This window comes from Naegleria gruberi, assembly GCF_000004985.1.
Source record: "Naegleria gruberi genomic scaffold NAEGRscaffold_57, whole genome shotgun sequence".
NCBI classification, from domain to species: Eukaryota; Heterolobosea; class Eutetramitea; order Acrasida; family Naegleriidae; genus Naegleria; species Naegleria gruberi.
Genome location: NW_003163270.1, coordinates 170,236 through 197,827, shown reverse-complemented (window position 1 = coordinate 197,827; position 27,592 = coordinate 170,236). Strand labels below are relative to the sequence as shown.

At 33.9% G+C, this 27,592-nt stretch overlaps 16 protein-coding genes and 1 non-coding gene across 17 annotated transcripts; 13 read left to right on the top strand and 4 right to left on the bottom strand.

Annotated features, from left to right (window-relative positions):
• Window positions 1-261: 261 nt before the first annotated feature.
• Window positions 262-3,180, top strand: NAEGRDRAFT_52561 (uncharacterized protein; the record flags this gene model as incomplete). Its single annotated transcript, XM_002671993.1, has 1 exon — window positions 262-3,180. The coding sequence occupies one exon, from the start codon at window positions 262-264 to the stop codon at window positions 3,178-3,180; it is 2,919 nt and encodes a 972-aa protein (XP_002672039.1).
• Window positions 3,181-3,445: 265 nt separating this feature from the next.
• Window positions 3,446-4,684, top strand: NAEGRDRAFT_52560 (uncharacterized protein; the record flags this gene model as incomplete). Its single annotated transcript, XM_002671992.1, has 1 exon — window positions 3,446-4,684. One exon carries the CDS (start codon window positions 3,446-3,448, stop codon window positions 4,682-4,684), a length of 1,239 nt encoding a protein of 412 aa, XP_002672038.1.
• A 120-nt stretch (window positions 4,685-4,804) lies between these two features.
• Window positions 4,805-4,884, top strand: NAEGRDRAFT_t621. Its single transcript has one exon. It is a non-coding gene; the product is annotated as a tRNA-Leu (tRNA).
• A 221-nt stretch (window positions 4,885-5,105) lies between these two features.
• On the top strand, window positions 5,106-6,038 carry NAEGRDRAFT_72978 (uncharacterized protein; the record flags this gene model as incomplete). Its single annotated transcript, XM_002671991.1, has 1 exon — window positions 5,106-6,038. The coding sequence occupies one exon, from the start codon at window positions 5,106-5,108 to the stop codon at window positions 6,036-6,038; it is 933 nt and encodes a 310-aa protein (XP_002672037.1).
• A 38-nt stretch (window positions 6,039-6,076) lies between these two features.
• On the top strand, window positions 6,077-7,375 carry NAEGRDRAFT_52559 (uncharacterized protein; the record flags this gene model as incomplete). The annotated part of the gene is made up of 1 exon (XM_002671990.1): window positions 6,077-7,375. The coding sequence occupies one exon, from the start codon at window positions 6,077-6,079 to the stop codon at window positions 7,373-7,375; it is 1,299 nt and encodes a 432-aa protein (XP_002672036.1).
• A 536-nt stretch (window positions 7,376-7,911) lies between these two features.
• NAEGRDRAFT_52558 (uncharacterized protein) lies at window positions 7,912-8,790 on the top strand (the record flags this gene model as incomplete). The annotated part of the gene is made up of 1 exon (XM_002671989.1): window positions 7,912-8,790. The coding sequence occupies one exon, from the start codon at window positions 7,912-7,914 to the stop codon at window positions 8,788-8,790; it is 879 nt and encodes a 292-aa protein (XP_002672035.1).
• Window positions 8,791-9,045: 255 nt separating this feature from the next.
• NAEGRDRAFT_72975 (uncharacterized protein) lies at window positions 9,046-10,011 on the top strand (the record flags this gene model as incomplete). Its single annotated transcript, XM_002671988.1, has 1 exon — window positions 9,046-10,011. One exon carries the CDS (start codon window positions 9,046-9,048, stop codon window positions 10,009-10,011), a length of 966 nt encoding a protein of 321 aa, XP_002672034.1.
• Window positions 10,012-10,455: 444 nt separating this feature from the next.
• Window positions 10,456-11,004, top strand: NAEGRDRAFT_72974 (uncharacterized protein; the record flags this gene model as incomplete). Its single annotated transcript, XM_002671987.1, has 1 exon — window positions 10,456-11,004. The coding sequence occupies one exon, from the start codon at window positions 10,456-10,458 to the stop codon at window positions 11,002-11,004; it is 549 nt and encodes a 182-aa protein (XP_002672033.1).
• A 297-nt stretch (window positions 11,005-11,301) lies between these two features.
• On the top strand, window positions 11,302-12,588 carry NAEGRDRAFT_72973 (uncharacterized protein; the record flags this gene model as incomplete). The annotated part of the gene is made up of 1 exon (XM_002671986.1): window positions 11,302-12,588. The coding sequence occupies one exon, from the start codon at window positions 11,302-11,304 to the stop codon at window positions 12,586-12,588; it is 1,287 nt and encodes a 428-aa protein (XP_002672032.1).
• A 194-nt stretch (window positions 12,589-12,782) lies between these two features.
• Window positions 12,783-13,338, bottom strand: NAEGRDRAFT_72972 (uncharacterized protein; the record flags this gene model as incomplete). Its single annotated transcript, XM_002671912.1, has 2 exons — window positions 12,783-12,851; window positions 12,889-13,338. The coding sequence occupies 2 exons, from the start codon at window positions 13,336-13,338 to the stop codon at window positions 12,783-12,785; spliced, it is 519 nt and encodes a 172-aa protein (XP_002671958.1).
• A 405-nt stretch (window positions 13,339-13,743) lies between these two features.
• NAEGRDRAFT_72971 (uncharacterized protein) lies at window positions 13,744-16,104 on the bottom strand (the record flags this gene model as incomplete). The annotated part of the gene is made up of 1 exon (XM_002671911.1): window positions 13,744-16,104. The coding sequence occupies one exon, from the start codon at window positions 16,102-16,104 to the stop codon at window positions 13,744-13,746; it is 2,361 nt and encodes a 786-aa protein (XP_002671957.1).
• Window positions 16,105-16,240: 136 nt separating this feature from the next.
• Window positions 16,241-18,183, bottom strand: NAEGRDRAFT_72970 (uncharacterized protein; the record flags this gene model as incomplete). The annotated part of the gene is made up of 2 exons (XM_002671910.1): window positions 16,241-17,506; window positions 17,560-18,183. 2 exons carry the CDS (start codon window positions 18,181-18,183, stop codon window positions 16,241-16,243), a joined length of 1,890 nt encoding a protein of 629 aa, XP_002671956.1.
• Window positions 18,184-18,414: 231 nt separating this feature from the next.
• NAEGRDRAFT_81360 (uncharacterized protein) lies at window positions 18,415-19,726 on the top strand (the record flags this gene model as incomplete). Its single annotated transcript, XM_002671985.1, has 1 exon — window positions 18,415-19,726. The coding sequence occupies one exon, from the start codon at window positions 18,415-18,417 to the stop codon at window positions 19,246-19,248; it is 834 nt and encodes a 277-aa protein (XP_002672031.1). The 3' UTR covers window positions 19,249-19,726.
• Window positions 19,727-19,902: 176 nt separating this feature from the next.
• Window positions 19,903-20,913, bottom strand: NAEGRDRAFT_52554 (uncharacterized protein; the record flags this gene model as incomplete). The annotated part of the gene is made up of 1 exon (XM_002671909.1): window positions 19,903-20,913. One exon carries the CDS (start codon window positions 20,911-20,913, stop codon window positions 19,903-19,905), a length of 1,011 nt encoding a protein of 336 aa, XP_002671955.1.
• An 884-nt stretch (window positions 20,914-21,797) lies between these two features.
• Window positions 21,798-23,413, top strand: NAEGRDRAFT_81359 (transcriptional intermediary factor 1 alpha; the record flags this gene model as incomplete). The annotated part of the gene is made up of 2 exons (XM_002671984.1): window positions 21,798-22,333; window positions 22,369-23,413. 2 exons carry the CDS (start codon window positions 21,798-21,800, stop codon window positions 23,165-23,167), a joined length of 1,335 nt encoding a protein of 444 aa, XP_002672030.1. The 3' UTR covers window positions 23,168-23,413.
• Window positions 23,414-23,462: 49 nt separating this feature from the next.
• NAEGRDRAFT_52552 (uncharacterized protein) lies at window positions 23,463-26,087 on the top strand (the record flags this gene model as incomplete). The annotated part of the gene is made up of 1 exon (XM_002671983.1): window positions 23,463-26,087. One exon carries the CDS (start codon window positions 23,463-23,465, stop codon window positions 26,085-26,087), a length of 2,625 nt encoding a protein of 874 aa, XP_002672029.1.
• Window positions 26,088-26,392: 305 nt separating this feature from the next.
• On the top strand, window positions 26,393-27,556 carry NAEGRDRAFT_52551 (uncharacterized protein; the record flags this gene model as incomplete). The annotated part of the gene is made up of 1 exon (XM_002671982.1): window positions 26,393-27,556. The coding sequence occupies one exon, from the start codon at window positions 26,393-26,395 to the stop codon at window positions 27,554-27,556; it is 1,164 nt and encodes a 387-aa protein (XP_002672028.1).
• Window positions 27,557-27,592: the final 36 nt, after the last annotated feature.

The window sequence follows — 27,592 nt, the reverse complement described above, 5'->3', positions numbered from 1 at the left end:
ATAATCATGGACACAATGACCATCAACGAGATTGCAAGCAGTGATCGAGCCATTTTTTTTTCAATGGAAAGATTATACTAGTTAACTCCGAACAGTCCACTTAATTATTTGGAAATTTCATAATCTAGAATCAATTATTAATTTGATTTTAATATTATTAAATTGTTTATTAAAAAAATGATTTCACTGAGTGATGTGGTAGTTGTCTGTGTCACAGATGAAGAAATTGATATGTACGGACAAATAAAATCATTTTCCTTGATGAGCCAATTCCAAGAAGCTCGGGAGAAAGTTATTCATGACAATGATGAACTGTATGAGAGGATACAAACAGAAATGACTTCCTTTGGTAGAATTTGGCACAGGAGAGCTTCACCACCACTATTGGAGAGTAATAGATTAATTCTATGTAAATATTTACGAAAGGATGGAGATTATTTGAGTAGAATACCTGATGAATTAAAGAATGACAAGACTCTGGTTAAAATTGCTGTGATGAGCAGTGGACAATCCATTCAGTATGCTTCGGAGAAATTACGAGCCGATAGAGAAATTGTTTATCTTGCTGCCTGTAAGCATGAGCATGCACTGAAGTACGTTGATCCCGATCTCTTGAAAGACAGAGATTTTGTTATGACACTTGTGTCAGCAAAGGGAACAAGCGTACTTGAGTTTGCTTCTGAAGAATTGAGGAATGATGATGAAATTGTTAAAAAAGCACTCGAAATATGTCCATATGGATTCCAACATTTACCAGATCAATTTAGAAACGACAGAAATATTGTTTTGGAAACAATCAAAAGATATCCTAACTGTTTTAGTTTTACTTGTCCAGAATTACAAAACGACAAGGAGATTATATTGGAGGCTATCAAACGAAATAATTATCAGCCAGTGATTTCTTCAGATTTGAAAAATGATGTAGAATTCATGCGAATGGCTATTAAGTTGAATAGTGAACTATTTCAGTACGCTCCAGAATGTTTAAAAAATGACAAACAATTTATTATGGAACAAATTAGAACAAATAGCTCCACTTTCAAACATATTTCACCAGAGCTAAAGGATGATAGAGACATAGTTTTACTTACTTTGTATATGCGTGAATTTGATGCAATGGAAATGGTTGGAAAAAACTCAAAAAAAGACAAAGAAATTGTCAAGACTGCGCTTATTGACTATTCTGCATTCTCTATAATGCGAACAGTTTCTGAGGAGTTATTATTGGACAAGGAATTCTGTTTGGAGCTTTTGGAAATAGATCAGACAGTAATTGATTATGTTCGAAATACTGAATTGTTGAATGATAAGGATTTAATAATGAAATTAATTGAAAGTAACCCTCGTTCGTTATACTTTGCAGGAGAGGATTTGAAGAACGACAGGGAATGTGTTTTAAAAGCTCTTCACTATGGAGCAGACATTTTAGAATATGCCACATCTGATGAACTGATTAATGATAAGTATATTGTAATCAAAGCAATATCTCAGTATGGTGGAAATATAAATTCAGTCGATGAAAAATTCCAGAATGATAGAGATTTTGTGCTAAAAGCCATTAGATGTGGAGGATATGTGAGTTGCATTCCTATAGCTTTCCAAAATGATAGAGAAATATTGGAGGAGGCTTTTAATTATTTTGGGCATCCTGAAATTCCTGAATCAATGTTGAATGATAGAAAGCTGTATCTTACACAAGTAAAAACGTATGGATTTAGACTAGAATCCTCTGAAATGAAGCGTGATAGGGAGTTGGTTTTAGAATATTCGAAAAATTTACCAAACTATATTCCAGAGCTATACTCGGATGACAGAGAAATAGTGTACGAATGCGTAAAAAGAGATGGTAAACTCATTGAATTGGCCTCTAAGCGTCTCAGATCTGATAAGGCATTATCTTTTTTGGCAATAAGCAACTATAACCCTGTTTTGGTCAAACTTGATTGGAGAATGGATATGGATTTTTTGGAAGAAGTACTAAGAAAACATCCTAGTAGTCTTTCATTCTTTAGAAATGAATTTTCCAGAGATAGAGAATTTGCTTTATTATCTGCTAAATATGGAGTTGTTTTGGATCACTTTAGTGGAGATAGAGAAATAGTTTTATTGGCTTCCAAAAATGATGGCTATTGCATCTTTGGTTGTGACGTTTCTTTCAGAAGTGATTTCGAATTTATGTTTAATGTTGTTACAAATAATTCACATCTATTGGTACTTGCATCAGAGGAGTTGAAAGATGATAAGGAATTGGTACTTCATGCTATGAAATCAAATGAAGAGCCAACATTAGACTGTCTCCCTCATATTTCAGATCGTTTGAGAAATGATTATGGATTTATACTAGAAATATCCAAACACATAGCAAATCTTTTTTGGATTCCAGAAAATTTAAGAAACAATAAGGAGATAGTTTTGAATGCCATGAGCAAGAATGGAATGAATTTGAGATATGTCTCATTGGATTTTAGAAATGATAAGGAAATTGTGCTTGTTGCTGTAAAACAGACAGGGGATGCTATCAAGTTTGCATCAAAACCTTTACAAAATGATAGACAAGTAGTTTCAGCAGCTATTCCAACATGTACATCATTTTACTTTTTATCAAAGGAACTTAGAATGGATCGAGATTTTATTTTGGAGAATATTGAAAAGAACGGTCAACTACTTGATGCTGTGCCTCATTTCCAATCTGACAAGGAAATTGTTATCAAAGCAGTAATGAATAAGGGGAATATTCTTAATAGAGCATCTGATGATTTAAAGATTGACAGACAAGTTGTAATGGCAGCTGTCACCAATTCAGGAGAAGCATTGACTGCACTTGATGAAGATCTCAGAAATGATAAGGAAATTGTTTTGGCTGCTACTACATCACATCCAGAGTCATTATTACATGCCTCATATCAATTAAGAACTGACAGAGAATTTATTCTTCAAGCAGTCAAGAAAAATCCAAAACTTTTCGCTCACCTTGAACATAAACTCCAAAATGATGAGGAAATTGCAACTGCAGCCATCGAGTTAGATGTTCACCAGATTGCTCATGCCTCCTATCGATTGAAACACAACGTTAAATTCCTTCAAAAACTCAATCAACAAGATAATATTCTCATCAAGCACCAACAAGATTTGTGGTATTTGATAGACATGCAAGGATTGAAAAACTCCCTCAAACAGTAGTGTACTGTTTCATCAAACTATGCCATGGTGATGAAGACACTCCCAGGACTGAATGCCAAATTCTTGAAATCTATTGGCTGGGCGGTATTTTTGCTAACCCAACTAGCGGACCTTTCAAGATGATGGAATTTTATAGACGACACAGCGGAGTGGACAACACTAGACAATCAACCAACGCACATTTCAATAACTGTGAGCTTTTTGATATAAATAGTTGAAATCACATCAATCGATGGAATCAAACAAACAAAAAAAAGAAACAACAATGTTCAATAAGAAAGTAACAATTATCGGTGCTGGTCCTTCTGGACTCTGTCTTGCAACCCTTCTCCAACAAGCAAACATTCAAGTGAGTGTTTTTGAGAGAGATTCTATCACTTTAGGAAGAGATCAGGGCGGTTCTTTAGATATGCACTCAGATTATGGACAAATTGCCATTAAAGGTGCTGGATTATATGAAGAGTTTTTGAAAATGTCAAGAGTTGAAGGAGAGGCCACTAAAATTCTCGAATCAACCACTTTGAAACTTCTCTTCGAAGATGGTTCTGCACAAGATTCCACAACAGAGAATGAAGATGCCTTTTCCAAACCGGAAATTGATAGAATGGATTTGAGAAATTTATTCCTCAATGCATTGAGTCCTGGAACTGTAGAATGGAATAAGGCAGTTGACTGTATTAAGAAGATTGAATCCTCTGAAGGTCAATACCAAATTAACTTCAAGGATGGAAGTAGTCATGTGACTGATTTATTGGTTGGATGTGACGGAGCTTGGTCAAAGGTGAGATCCGCTTTCACACAAACTAAACCAACCTATTCTGGTGTTTACTTTATCGAATCAAAATTGCAATTAGATAGAAATGATGATTTGGCAAGAAAGGTCATTGAAATGACCGGAAAAGGAAGTCTCTTTTCATTGTACAATAACAAGGGTCTGTTAGCACAGAGAAATTCAAATCATATTCGTTTCTACTATTGCCTCAGAATGGATAAAGAATTGGTTGAGCAAACTATTCACTTTGAGAAGGGCCCTGAAGTTGTAAAGCAGCAATTATTAGAATTATTCAATGGTTGGGATGATTCACTATTGGATTTCATTAGAGTTATTGAATGTAATGACGACTTTTCATTCATCAAGAGACCTCTTTATTCACTTCCTCCTGAATGGGATTGGAAAACTCAACCAGGAGTTACAATTATTGGAGATGCTGCTCACGTAATGACACCATTTGCTGGATTAGGTGCAAATCTTGCCCTCCTAGATGCTCATGACCTCGCTCAATTTTTAATTCATGGAAGGGATGGAATAGCAAGTGAGACTCAATCAGAAGTATTAGATTGGAATGGAGTAATTGCAAGTTTTGAAGCTAAAATGTTTGAAAGATCAAAAGGTGCAGCACAACAAACAGAATACTATCTCAATTCATGTCTTTGTGATGGAAATCCAGATAAATTCATTGAGGCAATGCTTGCTCATCATACAGAAGATCATAATCAAGAATAAAACAACTTTAATCACAACATGTCTTTCCTTGTATCACTAAAACAAAAGTAAATAAATGTATGGGTAACGAGTTAGCACGTATCTTATATAAATATGGACTATTTTCATAATGAATGTCAAGCAGGGTTCCCGAGTGGTCAAAGGGGGTAGACTCAAGTTCTACTGCGCAAGCTTCGTGGGTTCAAATCCCACCTTCTGCAGCTTTTGTTTCTTCTTCTTTTCGCTTTCTGACTTATCATTATTTTTTAATTAGAATATCTTCTCTATTAAGTTTTCCTTCTATTATGAAAAGATGGATCATTCTCTTGACACACACATAAAGTTAATCAACAAAGACGAAGTCCACCCTGAATCTCAGTATTTTTTAAAACAAAAAAAAGAAAACAAAAAAAAGTTCAAAACTTCTAATTTTATATAAAAAATGTCAGATGATTGTGTGATACTTTCTCTCATTGATTTCAAAGCCTTGTATAATGATGAAGATAATTCTACAATAAAAGAATTTGGATGGCTTCGGAAAATGTTTAGAAATCCCAAAATTCCCTTCTCTTATAATTTTATTAAATCTGGATTTTTTGATTTGGAAAAGGTGGAAAATGTGGATGCAGAATTTGTTGATATCATAATTTCATACCAATATAATTGTTTTATAATTTTCACCAATGACAAGATTTATTTTGTGGATAGGAGTAGTAATTTATTGATTCATCAGATTGTTTTCAAGACTTGTGTCCCACTGCTGGATGAGAATAATGATGAGCTATACACAACTGGACCGACAGGTGTTGTGAAGTTTAAATTGAGTAAATTGATGAGAACAAATAGGTGGCAAGATTGTGTGGTGTGGGATAAGAAAATAATTACCATGGATATGTATGGCATTGATATTTACACAACAAGCTCACAACGTTTTTTGGTCATTAATGAAGCTACCACAGATTATTTGACTTTCATTAATTGTGAAACAGGTGATTTGGTTGAAGATTTCAAACCATTGATAAAATTGGATGGATGTTCACTTTTAATTCTAGAAAATCAGGAATTGATAATTCCATTTAGAAATGAAATTGGAATTTATCAAATTGCTCACGAATCTACAGGGATGCCAAAGGTCAACATCTCAAAATCAAAACCTTTACCACCAAGTGACTTTTATGGAATAGTTTATGACTCATCAAGACAATATATTATTCTTACCAATACCTTTACTGATAGCGTTTTAGTTTTGAGAAGAAGCGATTTGGAAATTGTAAAGGAACACAAAATGGATGGGAAAATTACTGGAATTTGTTTGGATGAACGTTCTGGCGAATTATTGATTGCTAGTTCAGGACGAATTATTAAATTCAAATGAATTATAATCATTTAACAACCCACCATTAAATACCAGAGATGAATCAGATTCTAATAGCAAAATTATTGATGAAAAGACATTTTCCAAGGAATCAGCCCTACTTTGCTCGTCATTATGCCAGCAACCAACCATTTCAATATGGAGATGGCACTTCCATTAAAGTACATTTAAATTACAATTTGATTTTGAAAAAAATGGAAGAATTTAAACAAGAAAAATCTGGCATCACATTACCACATCATTCAACATGGCTAAATGGTGCTGTCTTGTTCAATATTTATTCCTTTCTACCACTGCATGAGGTTTTAACTTTCCGATTGGTCAATCAAGCAATTTCTGAAGAATTGCACATTTCATCTTCATCCACCGATCCATTATTCTTCATGAATAGATTATCAAAAATCAAGATAGATCTAGAGGATAAAAGTTGTGAATTTTTTCATGGTTGCCTATTGAAAATCAATGCCGAAATTAGAAATTGCATGATTTGTACTAATGATGATTCGTATTTTGATTATTTGTTTGAAAATGATGAACATTTTGCAGAGTTCTTCGTTATTATGGAAAATTGCGACTTGTTCAAGAGTGGAAGAGTTTCGTTTAATTCATTTATTGGTGGAATTTTTTCACAAGCTCAGGGAGGAAGAGCAGAGTTGAAGATTTTGAAAAAATCAAATCAACAAGAGAATGATATTAGGGAATTTATGATATTTTCTCAACATTTTGTTTATGGACCGAATACTAGAACCTATAATCTGGAGAGATTTTATGAATTGACGGTGAGAGATTCGAATAATGAAGAGAAGATTCTAGTTCAATATCAAAACAATTACCATTCTTATGAAGCTATTGGAAAAATTGACTCTGAAGCCATTACGGAAGTAATGAAAGAGTTGGATATTCCTATCATGTGGAATTGGGAAGATTTCCTCAATTTTTTAATGATTTGTGCTGGCTCCAAAACATATAACTGTCTGGCACCGTTTGCTAACAATAATAGTAATGTCATGGAGAGTATGATTAAGGAATTGGGATCCATAGAAGAAATATCATATGAAGAGGACGAAGAGGATGATAATAGATTGAAATCTGAATCAGATACTGTAAAGGAAGGATTGAAATATTTAGAGGAGGAAATTCTAACTCCAATTATTCAATCTGATTTGAGACACTCTCAACGAATGGAATATTTCCATTACATTAGGAGGGAAATCCTTAAACACTCGGCAAGAAAATCTCAGAATTTGTTCTCGTTCGATTCAGTGATTCAATCGCCAAGTTACGACATTTCCATCAATGAATTCATCTTCCAAGCTCAAGTATTTCACACTTCATGAAGCTTACAGCATTGGATTTACAGAATATATTCATGAGGAGAAGATATTTGCCAATGCCATGTTTGAGATGGCAAATGGTACTTTATCTGAGCTTTCTTTCAAATTAGAAATGTTGTTCACTTATTCTTATCCATCCAAGAAAGTAATCCTCAAATTGGATGGTGAAAATGCGAGTATTTCCAAATTAATTTTGGAAATTTTGGATATTAATTGGACACTACTAGACGATGATAAAAAGAAGACAACTAGCAATGATTTTGCCAAATGCATTCTCAAACTCTTTGGTCCATGTCACAGATCACAAATTATTCAATGCACTGGAATGACATTTGAATCCAAGTTCTACCCAACCCAGGTAAAGGAAATTATTGAGCTATTCAACAACAAATAATCTCGAGATAATTACAAACACACTCAAATTATTTATAGAAATATTGAGTGTTACCACTTTTAACAAGTCAACCAAAAAGAAACACCAAAAAATCTCCAAAACCAAGAAGGTTTCATTAAACTCTAATGAATTTAACAAGAAAAAAATGATTAATCACACAACAAGCACCACCACCACAACCACAAGCATCAAAACTCTGAATAATTTCAACTTTCCCGATGATATTTGTTCAGAAATAATTTTATATCTTCCACATGAATTTCTACTATGGAGTGGTGTTTTAATTTCTAAACAGTGGAAGCAAATTATTAAACAATTCACCAAAATTAATTTGCACTTTACCCAAAGTATCACTTTAGAAAATAGTAGACTAATGATGCAAAGTGAATTTTTGGAAAATGTTATTGGTGCGAAATTTCAATTAAACACATTGTTGGAAGATGGAGTTTTGGACAATGTTTTGGATGCTTTACAAAAGATGAGTCAATTGACAAAGCTTGATATAGGAATGAACAAACTTGGAGTAAAAGGTGCCAAGGAGATTGGTAAATTGAAACAATTGAGAGAGCTCAATATTATTTACAATAATATTGGAAATGAAGGAGCTGAATATATTAGTCAACTTGAAAATTTAACATATCTTGATATTGCTTGTAATAGAATGGATGTCGAGGGAGTCAAATCAATTTGCAAATTGAAACAATTGACCGATCTCAGTATTCACAGAAATAGTATTGAGAAAGAAGGAGCCAAATATTTAAGTGAACTAAATCAGTTGACTAAACTCGACATTGCCTGCAGTGATATAACTCACAACGGAGCTAAACACATTTGTGAAATGAACAATCTGACAGCTCTCAATATTTTCGATAATCGTTTGAAAGCTGATAGTGCAAAATTGATTAGTGAAATGAAGAATTTGAAATATCTCGATATTCATAGGGACGAAATAGCTAATGGAGGAGGAATTGAATATATTAAACACTTTCCAAGTGTTCCACCTAGTTTTATTAAACTAAATTAAAACAATTCATTTTCCTATTTCACTATTCATCATGTTTTTACTATTGTGAATTCACTTGAATTTTATAACAAAAGCAGGAAAACTAGATGGATTCACATTCATTCTTATGTTTTGAATCGTCACTCGAATGTTTGAACTCTTTAAATCTCTTGAAATTCCATTCAAAAAACTCTAAAACATTACAAAAGACCTCAATTTCCAACTTAATTAAGATCAAAACTTGGAAAAGATCAAAAAAATAAGAAAACCACCAAAATGCCCACAAAAATTATTCTCATCGATTTTCAAAGTCATCACCATGATGAATCGACAAATACAAATAATTATTCTTCTGAATTTAATTTGCAACAAATGTTACGGAATGAAATGATGAAGAAATCACAAGAACGAACAAATTTGCTCTATTCAAAATTAATGATTTTAAAGCAGATTAGACACTCGAATGTTCCATTTGTTCCGAGTAGAAAACCATTCGATTTTGGTTTGGATAGAGATGTTGCCCTTGCTGTGGTCAGTAAACATGGAAGTGATGCATTGAAAATTATTCATGAAACGTTGAGAAATGATAGGGAGATTATTTTGAAAGCCGTTTCGAAGGATGATTTTATGAATAGTGGATATATTGGAAAGACATTGAGAAGAGATCGAAAATTTGTCAAGGAATTAGTTCAGGAAAATTGGATCTTGTTAAAAGATATGGATTTGGACATTAGGGAAGATGAGGAAATTTGTAGGGCTGCTCTGAAACGAAATCCAAGAGCTATCAGATATGTTCACAATCAAGATTTATTGAATAATAGAGAATTCATGTTGGAAATTGTGAAACAGTATGGTTTATCATTGGAATATATTGGAAAATCACTCAAGAATGATAGAGAAATTAATTTAACTGCCCTGAATCAAAATCCTAATGCATTTCGATTTGTGGGACAAGACTTGTTATATGATAAGAAAATTTCCATATTTTCCACAAAGGCCAGCTCTATGGAATTGCACATTAAATCAATGGCTGGAAGAGATTTGAAAGTTTATGTGAATCCAGAAGATAGTTTCAGAATGATTCGTCTCCAGGTAGTAGAGGCATGGGGAAATTTGGATGGTGTCAGAATTGTTCACAAGTCAAAACCAATTCCAGAGGAAGATGATGAAAAAACATTGAAAGAATTGGAGATTAACAGCGATTCTAAATTGACCATGATATTTAGATTGCGTGGAGGGTAACCATCATGATCACTTCAGCTCATAGTTTACCTTAAGGTGAAACTTTCATTGCAGACAAGATTGAGGATTACACTTTCAAATCTCCCTCTCAGTTCATTCGAATTGGAGATATTCCTGTGGTTATTTCAGTGGAAGTTCATGTAATGAGAATCAATGCTGAAAATAATATACAACGTTCCCATAAAAAGTCTTATATATAATCTCAAAAATTTGGATAACAATCAACCATTTTCATTTACCATAACTGAGACTGTCATTACTTAATACTGTGCATCTTTCATAATTCTGAGTTTTGAGAAATATGGACTTATTCACAGAGATATTCCAAATAAGGTGGAGACATATTTCCTGAGTTGTCGTAAACCATTACCATAGTAGAGGATCTTATTATTTTGCTATTAATACACGTATACATAGTGTTGTAGATTAAACAGCTCAAAAAGAATGCTTCCAACCAATACAATACACGAACAGACACTTTTATTCTTGTTACATCTGCTGTTACAGAACTCTAATGATGATTCATTCCTTCCGTGCTTGGAAAACGATGATAACAATTATTGTCCAGTGAATAATACTTCCACTAATAATACTACGAATAATACCTATGCTAATAATAATATTGTGTTTGAGAAGGTAGAAGAATGCAAATTACAACCATCCAAACTAATCGAGATGAAGTCATCCAATCATACTTCCAACAAGAAGCATTCAATGAAAACCCTCAATTATAACTCCACCACCACTCCAAAGATCAACTCCTCTTATCCTCCGCATGTAAATACTACTCCGAGCAACATTAGCAAACCTAATAATGTATTCTTCATCGTATCGACTCTGGAATCTATTAAGGAAGAAGAAGAATTGAAGAAAACTCTTCCGAAACGACCAAGGGGACGACCTCGTAAGAATAGTTTCGAATCAATGAACAATTCTTCTTCATCTAATTGTGTTTCTTCTTCCAGCAGCAGTAAACGAATCAAAATGGATTAACATTAAAGAATTTAGTTTAGTTTCAACAATAATTTGTAATAAACTTTATTGAACTTCAACATTTTTCATGCATGATCTATGAAGAATATTCAAACATACAAATATTTTGGTATCTTTGAACTGGAATGTGACCTCCAAACTTTACCATGTTACAACAAAAAATATCCAATCGCAATCGCAACATTTCTTTAGATATTTAACCGATCACAACAAAAAAAACAATTCAAAAAAAACAAAACAATAACACTCTGTAATCAGATCTTCATCAACATTAATAACTTATATTCAGAATAAAAAATGGTCAAGGTAAACAGTAAGAAATTATCAAGTACTAGAAACAATGCTTCCAATAATAAGAAACAAGCACAGAATAACATGTTGTTGGCCCAGAATGAATTTTCCTCTGCATTGTTTGGTCAATTTGTGCAGGAAAATGGAAATGGAAATTTGATCATTTCACCATTTTCGATTTATATTGCAATGATGAATTGCATGTTGGGAACAGGTGGAGAAACATTGAGGGAAATGATTGATGGCTTGTTTTTGAGAGAAAGTTTTAATAGTTGTAAAATGGAAAATGCAGTTGAGCAATTCCAAAAATGGAAGGAAAGTGAATTGAAGCAATATTCGGGTATGATTAAGAATATTGTTCAAAATGAGAGCGTTTTATCAATTGCCAATAGAATTTATCTGGAAAAATCTCTTGGTGTTAAGAATGAATTTATTAATGAGTTGGTTGACCAATTTGATTCTCAAACTCAATTGGCAAACTTTAAGGGTATGGCCAATATAGAAGTGAAGAATATCAATGCATGGGTTGCATCCAATACTAAGAATAATATCAAGAATTTAATATCTAAATTGGATTCAGACACACTTATGGTCATTGTAAATGCAATTTACTTTAATGGAAAGTGGAAACATCAATTTAACAAGAATAGAACTATTGAAAAATCATTTAACACCTTGAATGGAGAATGCAACTGTCAAATGATGAGTTTGGAAGATTGCAAGTCAAAATTCCTCTATGAAGAAATGGATGATTATCAAATTTTACAATTACCATACACAGATGAAGAATATTGTATGACATTTATTAAACCAAATGATGATTTAGAGATTGATGAAGAAAACGAAACAGAATTTAACAAGTGGCTTCAATCCAAGTTGACCGATATTAGTCGACTCAATCCAAGTGAATCAGTCAAAATGAACAGAATTCAAATTCCAAAATTCAAATTTGAAAAGCAATTTGACAATATCATTCCAACTATAGCCAAGAAACCATTCGAAATCAATAGATTGTTTAGTCCAACCAATGCTGATTTTTCCAATATGCTCTCCAATCCACAAGTTGATGGTGTATGTGTCAGTCAAATAATTCACAAGGCATGCATTCAAGTAGATGAGTCAGGAACAGTGGCAAGTGCTGCAACTGCCGTAGCTTGTAAACGAAAGAGAAGGGCTGCATCTGAGGAGGTTTATGAATTCATTGCTGACAGACCTTTTGCTTTTATTTTGCATCACGTTCCAACTCAGAGTGTTCTCTTTGTTGGTAAGATTAATGAAATTACAAGCAATTAGGAAAGTGTAAATAAATTAATGTTTGAGAGTTTTAACATTCACCTTAATAACATCACTATTGCCGTACTTGGATTGAATGGCAACGTTGACAAATCCTGGTGCTCTATTCATGGCATTGACTTGAACAATAGGATTGGTTCTGGCATCTCCTCCATAATAGACAAAATCAGCATTATTTGGATTTGGATATTGAATCAATTGGTTAGAACTGTAAAACACATGATAGAACATGTAGCCCTGTAGTGAGATGGTGAACTGAATATCTGCATGAATATTAATGTTGGAATATTGTAAAATAACCTCTCCTTCAAAGTTGGTATCCAAAGTAATGAAATTGTCTCCATCGTCAACCTTCTTGATTTGATCGATTTTCATATTGTAAAATGTGGAAGTTAGTGTGAATGGTAGTTTTTCTGGATTATCAACAATAGTAATGTTCAAGTAAATTAGAGAAGTGGTATCTGCCTTTCCCTTAATAGCTAAAGTGACATTCTGCCCAAAACCAGAATACTCATAATTTACAGGGCTAGGAGATCCTGTCACTGATGATGCATAAACCAATAGATTGGTTCTATCCTTACTCATCAATGTAAGTTGGGTCATTCCTCTTTCAGTTTCATCAGTATTGAGGAAGGAAACCTCAACATAGGAAAATGTTTGCTTTCCTCCAATTGTTAAAACATTTCCAATAAATGGAACAGCATTAAAAGGAGTATTTGGCAACAAACAAAAAGTCTCATCAGGAGACATTCTTCCACTAGAACATTTTGAGCAATTAGTATGAGCCGGATTCGTGTTGTATCCACTAGGACAAGGACTACATGAAACAGATCCAGTATTCGGGGCTATAGTACCAACTTGACAAGGATAAGCTCTATCATCACCAGGACCTTTTACAAGTTAACAATTATTTCATAATAATTAATAAACCTACAATATGTTCCCGGATCACATCCAAAACATCCTCCCCAAACTGATTTCTCAAAGAAACTACCTGGTGGACAATGTGTACAAGACACTCCCAAACAGCAACAAGTGCAAATAACGAGCAATAAGAGTAGCAAGGATTGCGGTGAAATATGTAGCATTTTTTTTAAATATTCTCCGCATCCAAATGGCTCCAATAGTAAATTTGTACTCCCAGTAATTGCACTCCTACTCTACATCATCTTCAAGGAGAGTCAAATCGTGTAAGGAGTTTAAGAATGCAATGTTCTCCTTGATTTCAATTTTGGTTTGCTTGAGGAGTACTTTTTCAATTATTGCATTTCCATTTGAAGATTGGCTGAGGAGAATGTCAGAGTAGAAGCCCGAAACTTTCTCGACCAAATGGTCAACATTAACCTTTGTAGCAAATGGGATAGTGTAAATTCTCTCATTCGACTCTATAAATTCCTGAACTGGAGCACACGTTTCACATGAACATGATAGAATAATATGGGAAATCTTGCTATTGAGAGGTTGCAGGTGTTCGATAGCAACCTTGTTTTGGTTATTGTAAAGTTTTAAGCAGTGTTTTGCAATTGATTGAGTAGCACTTTTAGATAGAGCTTCCTTATTGGTCAATTGTTTGAGGAATGGAATAACTAGGTGATGAACAAACCTAATTGTAAAATTCGTACGGCTGATAAGGTTTCTTGCTAGCATTGACATTACAAGATTGCAGGAAGCATCGTTTGATGAGTTGAGAATTTCCGAGAATGATCCAATAGTTTCTAGGATTTCCACATTTTTATGACTTGAGCAGAATGAATCAACTCCGTCCCTCATTAAATCCCTAGATTCAGTCAATCCTATAGTACCCACACATTCAACAATCATTTTAGGATTGAGTGTTTTAGATTTCCAAGATCTTTGTAACGTTTCCTTAATACAACTCTTATTTTTGATCTTTTTAGATAATCTGTACATATCATCTGGGTTTCCTGATAGCTTGCTAATGTTTTCAGGTATTTGTTGAATGACAATATCAAATTTTGAAGCCAAATCCAAAACCTTTTCCAACTGAGAGCATGTACATGTTTGTTCACTCAGACTACATTGAGGTAAAACTGAAGCAGAAACTGTAGGACAATTAAGAGCCTCCAATACATCCACACATCCATCCAAATGATCGATGAAACAAACTGATAACACCTTGATTACTTCTGTACGCAATTCTTTGAGTGTGAAAGCTTGTACTAATTTGAAAAGAACCTCATGATTGAAATTATGGCATAATATTTCTCTCAACAGTAACTTTGCTAGCTCCAAATCGTTCAATTCTATTATATAATCTACAATCTTCTTTCCATCCAATTGTTTGGAATACTTGTCAATTATTTTCTTTAAAAAGTTAATAATATGTTGAGAAGTGGCACCATTGAAAACTCTCTTCAAATAATCAAGAGCAATCTCCATGCCCAAATGTAAATATACTTCAGTAGTGAAATGTTTTGAAATGATAATAATACATTCAATATTTTCTCGATCTCCTTTAGAGAAGAGGAGTGATTGCGAATTAATGTCTAAATCTGCATTGATTCTACGAAAGTACAATACATCATTATTCAGCGTTCCAAATTCAAATTCTAAACTTCCTATTGGCATTTCATGTACGTACCAATTCAATATGCTTGTTATTGATTTATAATAATCAGAATTCTGCTTGTACTCTATTACAAAGTAGGGTGATTTCTCCCAATTGTCCATAAATTTGCTAAATAGCTCTTTAGAATTAATAAATGTTGGTGTTTCACATCCATCCTGATGACAAATATCAAACACCAAATACATTGCACAACCTTTGGTGATTCCCTTGATAGTGGCATCAATGTTAGAATAGCAAGCAGTCAAAGTACTGGAATAGCACGACCCCTTAGAGAAGTTGTAAGAAATCTTTCCCGAATTAACTACTACATGACCACCCTCACAATTAGAAGGCAATCTCACAACCAACTTGACAAAACAATTCTCTCGTGTACTCGTAATGGGAATATCCGAACACCCTTCACTAGCAATGATGAGTGAATTCTTTCTAATCAATCCAGATATGTGATTTTCAACTTGTAATTGTGAAAGAACGTCCTTCAGTATTTCCTCTAATTGTTCCATCCAATAGGGATTTTCAATGGAGAATAAATCTTCATCATTCAAACAAATCATCTTCTCCGATAAAGTTGATGATGAAGAATTTGACGATATTAATTGCAAATTAGAATTTAAATTATTCCGTATGGATTCAAGTTGTTCCGAACAGAGAGGCAATCCAACATTGATGGAAACATCATGATCGAAATGAATTTTCAACCCAGGAAAGCCTAACAAGCCTTCCTTTTCACTATTTCTTTTGCCATACGAATATTGATGAGGATTGGAGCCAATTTGATGTAAAACGTTGGCTAATTCGGAACGTTCCACTCCATCCCATTCTACATTAAACGGAGAGTAACAGGATGAAGATGAACAGCAAGAATCATATTTGGTTTTCTTGCTGGCACAGCACGTTGAAGAGTTGTTGCTTCTCTTTCCAAGCATTTTCTAAAAGATTTTTTAACGGTAAGAAATTTTAATTATTTTAAAAAATAAAAAATAGCGCCAAAGGCTTACCAATAATCACAAAATATTCAAGCGTTTTATTATTATTGTTGGATGATGATCTTATATGATCTTCTCACCATGTATTGTGGAGGGTAACATTCTCAAAGTGTCTATGTCTTGGATAGGCCCACTTTGGATGATCTTCACTCTCAACCTTCTTCTTGTGTTCTTCCATATCTTCTTGTGAGCCTACTTGCTCAACAGTATCCTTGATGAAGGGAACAACATGATTAATCATCATGTCCTTTGAGCAGAATGGACTCATAGGGAAGACCTTGAGAGCAGAAATTGGACAGCCATTCTTGTTCTTTCTAAAGCAACGTGTATAGGATAGAGCTGGACCATCTTCTTGTACTCTCTTCAGATGGAGAACATTGGCAATGTGCTTTTGATATTCATTGTACTTGTTAATTTCATCATCGGAGAGTTGACCATTCAACTCCTTTTCAAATTCCTTCTTGGCATCAACTCCTTGTGGATAGACTCTGAACAAGGAAACAAAACCATTGTCCAAATCATTAACAATGGCCACATTCTTCATCTGTTCTGTGAGGTTTGTTCGAAGAGCATGTTGAACACTTATCAAGTGAGCTATGAGTGATTGATAACCTTCAACACCAAACAAGTGAATGGTACTAAATGCAGCGAGACAAGATGCAGCTCTTGAACATTCGAGAGTGTATGTTCCTGGTTTGTAAACTGAAAAGTTGTACAGATATTGAGCAAAGTCTTTCGGTCTGGATAGGTTTTCTTCGAACTCTTTTCCATCCTTGAACATTACACAGCTACAAATGTAGTGGCAGAAACCAGTCTTGTGGAAATCTAATCCTACAGCATCTGCCAATTCTAACTTTTCCATTTTGGAGAGAACTGACTTGATTGCTGGCAAGACATAGTCAGCTTCGATTTGAAGTGGATTCTCTTCAAAGTTATAGGTCTTAAAGAAGAGCCATGGCCAACCAATGACTGAATCAGCATAGACAAATGGTTTGTAATCTAGATTATTCTCCTCAACAATTCTATCTCTAATCTTTACAATTTCTGAAACATCATCAACAGAGAATGGGTCTGTGGAACCACAAGTTGAGACAATGGCAGCAATCTTTTCACCATTCTTGACAGATTTGGATAATTTATCATAGAGATCATCATAATTCATAGAGTTATCTTCTGTAATACTAATTGGAACAACATTGTCCATACCAATGCCTAGCCAATCTGTAACATTGAATTTACAATAGTGGCCAATTTCTGAAACGAAAATCTTTACATTTTCTCTAATACCCTTGTAACGGTAGTCCATTCCCAAGGCTCTTGTTAGGGCAACTTTGATTCCGTACTGTATTAGATAATCATCATGGTGTTAGAAATAGATTAGTCATTAAAACTTACCAACTCATTTCCTGTTCCACCAAAGGTAAATACACCATTAGCTTTCTTGGCATCCCAACCAATCAATTTAGCCATCATTCCAATAGTTTCAATCTCTGTTAGCACAACATTCCATGAAAATTCATCTTGTACCATACCAACATTGTACAGCGAAGCAAATAGAGTTGAAATAATTGCTGGAATATTTGAAGGAGGATGAACATTCTCCAACATGATTGGACTTGCATTATCTAACACACCATTAAAGTAGGAAGAAACTTTTGAGATAACTTCCTGTGGAGTTTTACAGGATTGAGGAATTTCTACCTTGGATCTCTGTTCAACAATATCCTCTTCACAATTGAGTATTCTCTCAGGTGTTCCCAAGAATGAACTGTGAGCCTTTTCTTTGTGTTTGAGTTTGAGAATTTCATCAAGTGAATGTTTTACCAATTCCTCAAAGTTCTTATCCTTTCCCTTCTCAATAATTGGTGATGGATAGGAAGGTCTGATCTTGTGCTTTACAATGTCTTCATACTTTGGCACAGATGATTGAGAAGTCTTCTCCAAGAGTGGTTGCTTCTTGTGCTTCTCATGTAATTGATGAGATTGTTTTGACTTCTTTTCCTTCTTTATTTCTACCATTTTTTAAATGAGGAAAATCCCCACGTTTGATTTGGAAGAATTTATTGCTTTTTTCAACAGCCAGAACAATACAAATACTAAAGTGGGTTTATTTCTTTTTTGGAATTGAATAATAACAGTATTACCATTATTGTCTCAAACAGACATGATAACACTTTTCACAATTGCCCAACTGACTTTGTAAACTTTGGAGTCTACAAGCTGTAAATTGACCAACTTTCACTTAAAAAAATGACGATAGATGATCCACCTTGTTTGTCAGTTGCATTGTTCGGACTGCTTGGTGAAATTGATTATAGAAGAGGAACAAGCTCTGTTTTTGCATATGATCGGTTTCTAATCAACAAATTGCAAATAAATTTTGCAATTTTGGAACGATTGTCAGTACCAAGTGCCTTCCGATTATGTTGCATAGCAGATGCTTGTATTATTGCAATTAATAGTCATAATAATAATTTTGAAATGTTTCAGAATATTCTGTTAATTATCAACAATTCTACATCGATCAGAAATGTCCTTGTGCTAGTTCATCCAACAATTCAAATATATGATTTTGAGAATGAATTCGATAAACTAATCAAAAGAAATTTGATTTTCAAAGTAGTTTCATTCGCTGGCTATTCAAGCGACGACAATTTATCCAGATATTTGAAAAGAGTGGAGACTTCTAATGAATCAAATGAACTATTGGAATGGCTACGAAGTTTAGGTCCAAACTTGAATTATGAAAATTTGAAAAATCAGCCACCTTTATGTTCTTCAATTAACTCATTTAAGAATTATTATGGCACAAACGTATTGGTGAAAATCGAGAGTGGATATTTAACACATTTGGGAACTGTTGACATTAATTCTGAAAATCCAACTAGTTTAAAAATTGAAAGAAATCCATCTTATGGATATTCTTCATTCAATGATGCAATAGACTGGGAAAGAGCATATGCTGGTCAATTAGTTCCTATTAATTTACAATCACTGAAGTATAAAACTCGAAGTTCGAACGAAATGAGGTTGTTGAGAGGAGCGTTGTTAGGAAATTGGTTTGATAAATCCAAAGGATCTTAAGTAGTGGTGGACTCCTTTTGGGTCGAGCTCACAATTCACAACCCTCTTTCAGCCGTTGATTTTTCTAAGGAAAGAGAATTTAAAATTTATTGTGGACAGAGAGCATTAATATGTCGAGTACTCCAAACTAATCCATCCAAGTCAAACCATGAATCACTTCTAATTGAATTCAAGCCATTCAATGATGTGCTTTTAAACAAACCCAGTTTGAAAGAAACAAGTTTCCAATCAACGCGACAACCAACCTTTGTAACAAACTTTGAAAAATGTCAAAGTAGTGGGCTATGCATGATCAAGTTCAGGAATATGGTTGTTGCATTAGGAAAGATAAGAAAAGTGAGGTATCTATCAGATACAAACACTATCTGGATTGAAAACTCACTACCATTCTTTTCCAAATATTCAGACCTGATTCGAAATAGTTCATTTTCTGATATTTCCATAATATTAAATATTTGAAGTAATCTACTAGATTTGGAAATTATTCCTATACTACAAGAAGATATCTGAATTTTTCGCTTTATCAATACAATTTATTACATTAATCTCGATATTCTATTTCATTTTACATTCGAAAAATCTTGCTATTTACACAACATGTAACTTAATTCTCCTCAAGCTACCAATCACCATTAAATTTCCACGTTCATCCAATCACTTACTACTCTGAGTTTCATTATTCTGTTCTAGAATGTGCTGTGGAATACTTTTCAATACTCTACTCTTTCCTCTTCTACTACTAGCACTTTCTACTTTAATTGCTTCCTCCACTTTTCCATTGTAAATCATTGAATAGGCGTGTTCACTAAATTCCACTTTAAAATTTACTTTTGGTGGCCTTCCTCTCTTCTTTTTAATGAGTGAATTGAAGAGTTTGGACATGTCTTGTGAAGAATAATGTTGAGATTTGGTTTCTTTGCATTTTCTGTTTTTTTGAAGTTTAGTCTCAGAAGAAGATGAAGGAGAAATGTTTCCGATAGTTGGTGATAATGCTAGCTTGCTTGATGAATTGAATGAATTAGAATCAGTAGATGTCGATTCACAATTACTATTTCTAATTATTGCATTCGAATTTTGTTGATAGGCCTCAATATTCTGTCGACTAAACATTGTCTCATTAACAGAGGAACATGCTGGACTGATATCACTTGTTAATAATTGAAGCATGTTTGTTTCATCACTTCCAATAGCAGTGCATGTGGTGATTTCTTCCTCTTCCAACAAAAATACATCCGAGCAGCATGTATTGTCATTTAGTCTACTTTCCAATAAATCTTCAGGTTGAATTGCTTTCAACATGGTTTCAGAACCATTATTAAAACACAATGGTGCAGGAAAGAGTGATTCCAATGCAATTTCATCATAAACATATGCATGTGGCGAAGAGTCAACTTGGCATGTTTGAAAGAGTTGCAGGTTTAGTATTTGATACATTTGTTGATTCAAAAGCATGTAATTATACATGATGGTGGGAAGCATGTCAATGCTTGTGTTTCCCACAACACTTGCTGAAGGTACTGTTGATGCTTGTTCGTTGACTGACAAATAAGGAAAGTGATAAGTGAATGGTGGCATGTTGATGTTTGTCTTATTGTTGGGTATAAGTTGTTGCGTTGGAAACATGTTGTTGCAGAATAGTTGTGGTGTACTTGGTAGGTGAGACATGGCACTGTTTTTTTCTGATTAGTTTGCATTCCAATTCGAAAGTTAGTTTAGTATAGGTATCCAGCTGAATCAACAAATACCTAGAGCGAATGGGTCAAGACAGGGTGGACAAAACCACGATATAATGTTCGCAGGCAAAAATCACGGTTGCATGGTATGATGAGTGTTCTAATCACACACAATGTTTGACATCTATTTCAGGTGTCAAATGTTTCTAAAAGAAAGGGCGAGAACACGGAAAAATGTCGATATTTGGACGAAATGATTTGTTCAGGGCTTGTTGTTGAAGAGATAAACGAGTTATTTTGATGATTCGTTGCGTCAGTAATAAGAAACTAAACTAAACTTTTCCCCGTTAAGTAGCTCTATACTATCAATTGAGGATGTTGGTTAAACATCTCGAGATTTGTCACTGTTTGTCCATATATAAATATTGACAAATCTATTTAATTAGATGGTTAGACGAATCCTTTCGAATTGGTCGTGATTCTAATTGTTGCAAGGTCAAATCATGCAAGTTCTCAAACATATCAAATAAGCATTCTAACCATATGTTTGATGGTTTCAATTCTCTAAAGAGATTTCAACATGTTCACCACGGTTACAAGGGCAGTCGTGGGTTCGTGACGAGTCGAGGCACTTTAAAGTTTTTTGGGATGTTCATCGGGGTTACTTTGGTTCGTCCATGTTCGTTGAACATAATTTGAGAAATAGCGTTTTACAGTGTACATTGAGAAATTTGATGAGTTCCTATCACTGTGACCTTTTCTGAACTAAATTCTGCTGCATTTTTTGTTCCTATTATTCTGATGGTACTTAAAAGGTTGGTGCGTTCGATATTGAGAACAAATTGACGAATTCCTTCTTCTAAAATACAAAAAAAAATGTTAGTAATTGACGAGGAATCACTTTCATGCAAGTTTTGCTTTGAACTTCTTCAAGATCCAAGAGTTTTACCTTGTGGTCATTCAATGTGCACCCGATGCATTATGGCAAATATCAATTTTAAAAAGTTAAAACTCAAAGAACCATTTCTTCAAGCTCCTGTGCTGGGAAATCAAACAAAGATCAACAAATTGTATGGAACAACAAGTGATCAAAGTAACAAGAAGGAAGGAATTTGTTTCAATTGTCCCTCTTGCAACAAGGAATGTAAAGTCAATCATTCTGAAGATGTACCAAGTGTCTTTCCTATTAATTACGATCTCAAGAGTACTGTAGAAAATTATATGATGGAGAGGGAGAAGGGAGAAACTTGTGCCAATTGTGAAACTAACATTGTTCAAGTTGAATGTGAGGATTGTAATAGTAGATTCTGTGAGGAATGTTTCACATCCATTCATGCTCCCAAGTTCTTTGCTTCTCATAAAAAAGCTCCACTTGGAACAATTCTAACTGTTGGAAAATGTAAGAGACATAAGTTTGTCATTTGTGTTCTTTATCAACTAATCATAGTAATCATACATGTGTCCCAATTGATGAACATATGGAAGAGGCTAAGGCAGGAATGTCTAACAAGATTGAGCAAGTTGATCAAGATATTGAATTCTTGTATGTTGCATTGGAAAAGATTGGCTCTCTCCAAACTAAACTAGTCAGTAATCAAGAAACTTACGAAATGAGGGTTAATACTATGATTGACAACTATTTGGCACAAGTGGAAGACAAAAGAAAAGAAATTCTTGACAAAAGCCAATCAGAACATCAAGAGAGAATGGCAATTGTTCAAGATCAATACTCAACCATGTCAGGTCTCATTGAAAACATGCAAGGAATCAAAAATGCTTTTGAAAAAGTCATTCATTTCAGGAATATTACATCCCTTATCACTGCAGAACATCAAATTGAATCTACCTTACAAGATTTGAATTGTAAACAACTTGACACTAGTCCAATATTTTTCACCCAGAAACACAATCCTTCTAATTTAGATTTTAAAGAAACTACTATCAGCAAAGCTGTTTCTCAACTTGTATTTGATTATCCACTAGATATTAAATTCAATATATGTAAGGAATGCATCTCTGCTAAACCCACACCAGAAGAAGAACCGAAAGAAGAAGCTAGTTTGGCTCCTTCTTTGTCATCCTCTGTACCAAAACAACCTGAATCTATTGTTCAGTTTGAGAAATCTTTCAGTAATATTGTTGCAGAATCTTTGAAAGATGAAGTTCCCTTACTAATGAAAGAGGATGACGATGAATATAATGTACCTACTACAAAGAAGAAGAAAATAAGAGTCAAGAGACGCTGAGTTGGTTAACCCTTGATATGACATTAATACTTTACAAAAGTATTACATTATTAACAATTATGTAAATTAAAATTGATAGAAATTAAATCAAAAAAAAATGCGCAACATCAAGCACAATTCACTTCTCTATCGCTTGAATACATTATCATCCACTTCAACTTTACATCATTTAAATAGTAATAACAATAATATAATTAATCATATTAAAATTAATGGTGGAAATAAATCATTCCCGACAGGATCTTCATCAGCCTTGTTGAAAACCAATAACTCTACTTTATTGAATCATGTAATGATGAGGAGATGTTTTTCTCAATCTTTGATTAATAATGCTACGAGAAGGAAACAGACTTTGAAGCAACAAGATGATGAGGTGAAGGAATTATTTTCTACTCACCAACCTCAAGAAAAGGAAGAAATCATTAATGCTATGAGTAATGAGGCAATTAGTTTAATGCCGGAAATTAATTTTGGAGGTGATGAGGAAATTTCAAAGCCTGTAAAAAGAGTAAGGAAGAAGAAGGAAATTGTTTTTCCATCCGAAGAGGAAATTATGAAAACATTTACAATTGATGATGTACAGATTGATTTGAGTGAAGAACAAAAGCAAGTTGTTTTTGGAGATGTGAATGATGACTTGTTAGTGTTGGCTTGCGCTGGAAGTGGAAAGACAACAACCATTATTTGTAAAATTGTTTACATGATAAAGTATTTGAAAATTCCAGCTCATCAGATCATGTTGACAACATTTTCAAGATTGGCAGCAAATGATATGAAGGAAAAGCTTGCCAGTATTGGAGTTAAGAGTAAATTTACTATTGGAACCATTGATGCATTTGCTTACAAGACATTGAAGAAATATTGGCAATATTTTGATTCTCAAGCTTGTGTGATTGAATATGGATATAGATTGAGGAACTTAATGAAGAATTATCCAGAAATTGCGGATGAAATTTGTAAAAAGAAAAAGTATCTCATAATTGATGAGTATCAAGATATTGATAATTTTCAAGCAGAGATTTTTGAAGAGTTTCACAAAAGAGGATGCAAGATAATTGCCGTAGGAGATGATTCGCAAAACATTTACTCATGGAGAGGATCCAGTGTGGAACATATTTTGAATTTTCACTCAAAATATCCAAACTCTAAGCTGTTAACACTGACTAGAAATTATAGAAGTACGCCAGAAATTTTGCAAGTGGCAAATGCAATTTTGAGAAATAATCCAGATAATATTCCAAAAGAAATGACAACCACAAGAGAATCTAATCTTAAACCAATCATTGTAAATGATAACCAGGGTTTGTATGTTGCTAAGAAAATATCAGAATATTTGAAACGTGGAGTGCCAAGAGAAAGAATAGCAATCCTTTCTCCAACAAATTATGGTCTCTATAAGGTAGAGGAACAATTATCTAAATTCTTCATTCCACATATTACTATTATGGAAAAATCAAAATCTTTAAAGGAAATGGAAAGACACACAACAACTGGAAAAGTTTGCCTATCAACCATACACAAGTCTAAAGGTTTGGAGTGGGATATTGTTTTCTTGGTGGATTCATCAAATGATAAATGGAAAGGTGATAATGATGCGGAACTAAGACGTGTATTATATGTGGCTGTTACCAGAGCAAAGGATGAGTTACACATTGTTCTCCCCAAGACAGCAACTTGTTTGAGTTATATAACAGAGATTGATCGTAGCGTATTCAGATTACATAGTCCCACAGACTTGCGTATTTCAGAACAGCCAAGATCAGCATCCGACTCATCTATTAATCCATACACCGTAACAAATATGGTTCGTAATATTGATGGAGAACTCATGACAATACTCAAGGAAGAAGGATGTTTGCCACAAATCGAATTTACGAAAACCAAAATTGTGGATACAGACTTTGCATACTGTGACGTGGTTTACGAAAATCAAATGTTTACAGACTTTGGAAACTTTATTGATACTTTATTTTGTAGAATGATTTCTGAGAAAATACCTAATGGAGGAGGTTTTAGTCATACATGCACTGAACTCTTCATTAACGAGGCAATCGTATTAAATACAGGCAGTATCCAGGTCTTTAATAGATATGCAAAGAAATTGAAGCAGTTGATGAGAAATGGAAAACCTCCAAAAGCTTTGTTAAAATCTATTACTGATGGCTATGAAAAGATAGTCATGACTGAGATTATTGAATCTTTCGAGAAAATATTGGAGAAGGGACAATTTTCATTCGAGGTTATTCCAGTAATGACAGAATATGCCTTCCCACCCGGTTATGTAGACAGTTTAAAAACAGCTTACAGAATTTTTACAAATCCAAATTATGAGTCAATTGATATTCTAGAAAGTGTATTCGAAATTTCCAAACTTGATGCAGTTGTTAAAGAGGGAAGAACCAGAATGCTCTATCTTGGCAATACCAATCTAAAGAAAAAGTTTGACTTTATTAAGGACATTGCTCCAAACTATACAGAACTGTTCAATAATTTACAAGAGCACTTTGTTCCATTTATTGTAGAAAAAACTGAAAGCTCAGTTAATACCCATAGAAGTCTCAGTTATGGAAAACATGTTACTGGAGAGGCAGATATCATCATTGATGGCGAGACCATTATTGATATTAAATGTTCGGTATCCCAAGATATTGAAGTTGAGTGGATTATTCAATTACTCTGCTATGCAGCCATGGCTAGATTGGATGGAATGGAAATTAAGAATATTGGAGTTATCAATCCACTTCGTGGCACCTATCATGAGGTTGATATTTCTTGGTGGGATCAAGGTCGTTCACTCTTGGACAAACTCTACAAATTCACCAAAGCCAGAGTTGACAATCAAAGTGGCCCTATGATTGTAGAAGAAGAAGAACCAATAGTGGAGGGAGTCGAAGAGGTTGAATCAGATGATGACCTTTAAATGCACCTTTGTAAATATGAACTTTGGATTAGTTCGACACTGAAAAAAAAATGTTCACATCACAACAACCCCATCACCCACACTCTTCCTTGTTGGATATTCCCACAGACCTGTGGAAATTTAGTATTTTTGAATATCTTCTAGGACCTATCAGCCGCTTTGGTAAAATGTATCCGTGTGTCTATTTTCGATTTTACGACCAATACTTATTTTCGTATATTAAATTGACACAGGTAAGAGCAGTTCATGCAGTTTGTTGTTGTGTTTCTAAATCTCTTAGGGATCAATTATTAAACGATGAGGAAATGCAAGAGTTTTGGCTGAAAGTTTCCAACATATTTGAAATGACTCTGTATTTGAGAAGATATGACTCTTATAGTGGGCTTCAACTCGCCAGGGGTGATATTAATGAAGAAGAGACGTTGAAAATGGCTAACTTACAAAAGTTGATTGAAAGAACTGAAATGGGCGTAAATAGTGAATATCGCAACATTGTTGAATTAAACAACATTTTTAGCACGTATGGTTTTACAATAGATTTCAATCAAATGGAAAATGAATATTACGACTGGGATGTTGAGGAGATATTTGATCATAGATTCGCCAAGTTAATGGTGGACAATGAAAAGATGCAAAGGATTGAGAAAAACCTCTCCCTTGGCAGCTATGAGTTGTTTCTACATAAGGCATTGATTTTATCATTGGAAATGATATCATACTTTGATAGTGAGAGAAATTCGAGTTATAATGAGTTTTCTACTCTTGAGGAATGCCAACTAATGAACCTAGGTTTACTCACATCTCTCAGTAGTACTCTGAATAGCAATGCTATTGGATTGATGGTTTCCTCTTCAGATGCAAAAGATAATTTGTTGTTTTCAAACAGATTTATTGCCATGTCAATAGAAATATCACAGGAGGAAAGTGAAAAGTTTCAAATACCAAACAGTGTCCTTTTTCTATCCTTAATTTTAGGTGGAGATAGTGATTGGACGAATGTTAAATTTTTAGAGGACTGTTCTTTCCAAAACGTAATTGATTTGACAATCAAAATGCCTCAATTTTTAGATGATACCGCAGAGAAGAATATTTTACAAGGAATTACTAGAAGCAGATTTCCAAAACTGGTAAGGTTATCTGTGAAATATGTGTCATTGTTGGAGAATATATTTACATTGGATATTGTTGGAGGTCTTCTCTATTTAGAGATTTTAACACAGTTACCACATAATAGATGGGATTCAACAAATTATTTCAGTTCAGGAATGGTTCACAAAATGATTCAGGACAATTTAATAGAGAAAGACTCTCTAATGCATCATCTTATCACCAATGCCAACATGCTAGCAAAAAATCCTGATGCAGATTATAATTCTGTCGAGTCGTACTATGAAATTACCAAAGAAAAGTTTGTGGCATCTATTTCTCACTCTTCCATTAACGAATTTTACAATCCAAGTACTGAATAAAGAATCAAGCTTAAAAAATACAATACTTCATTGTAG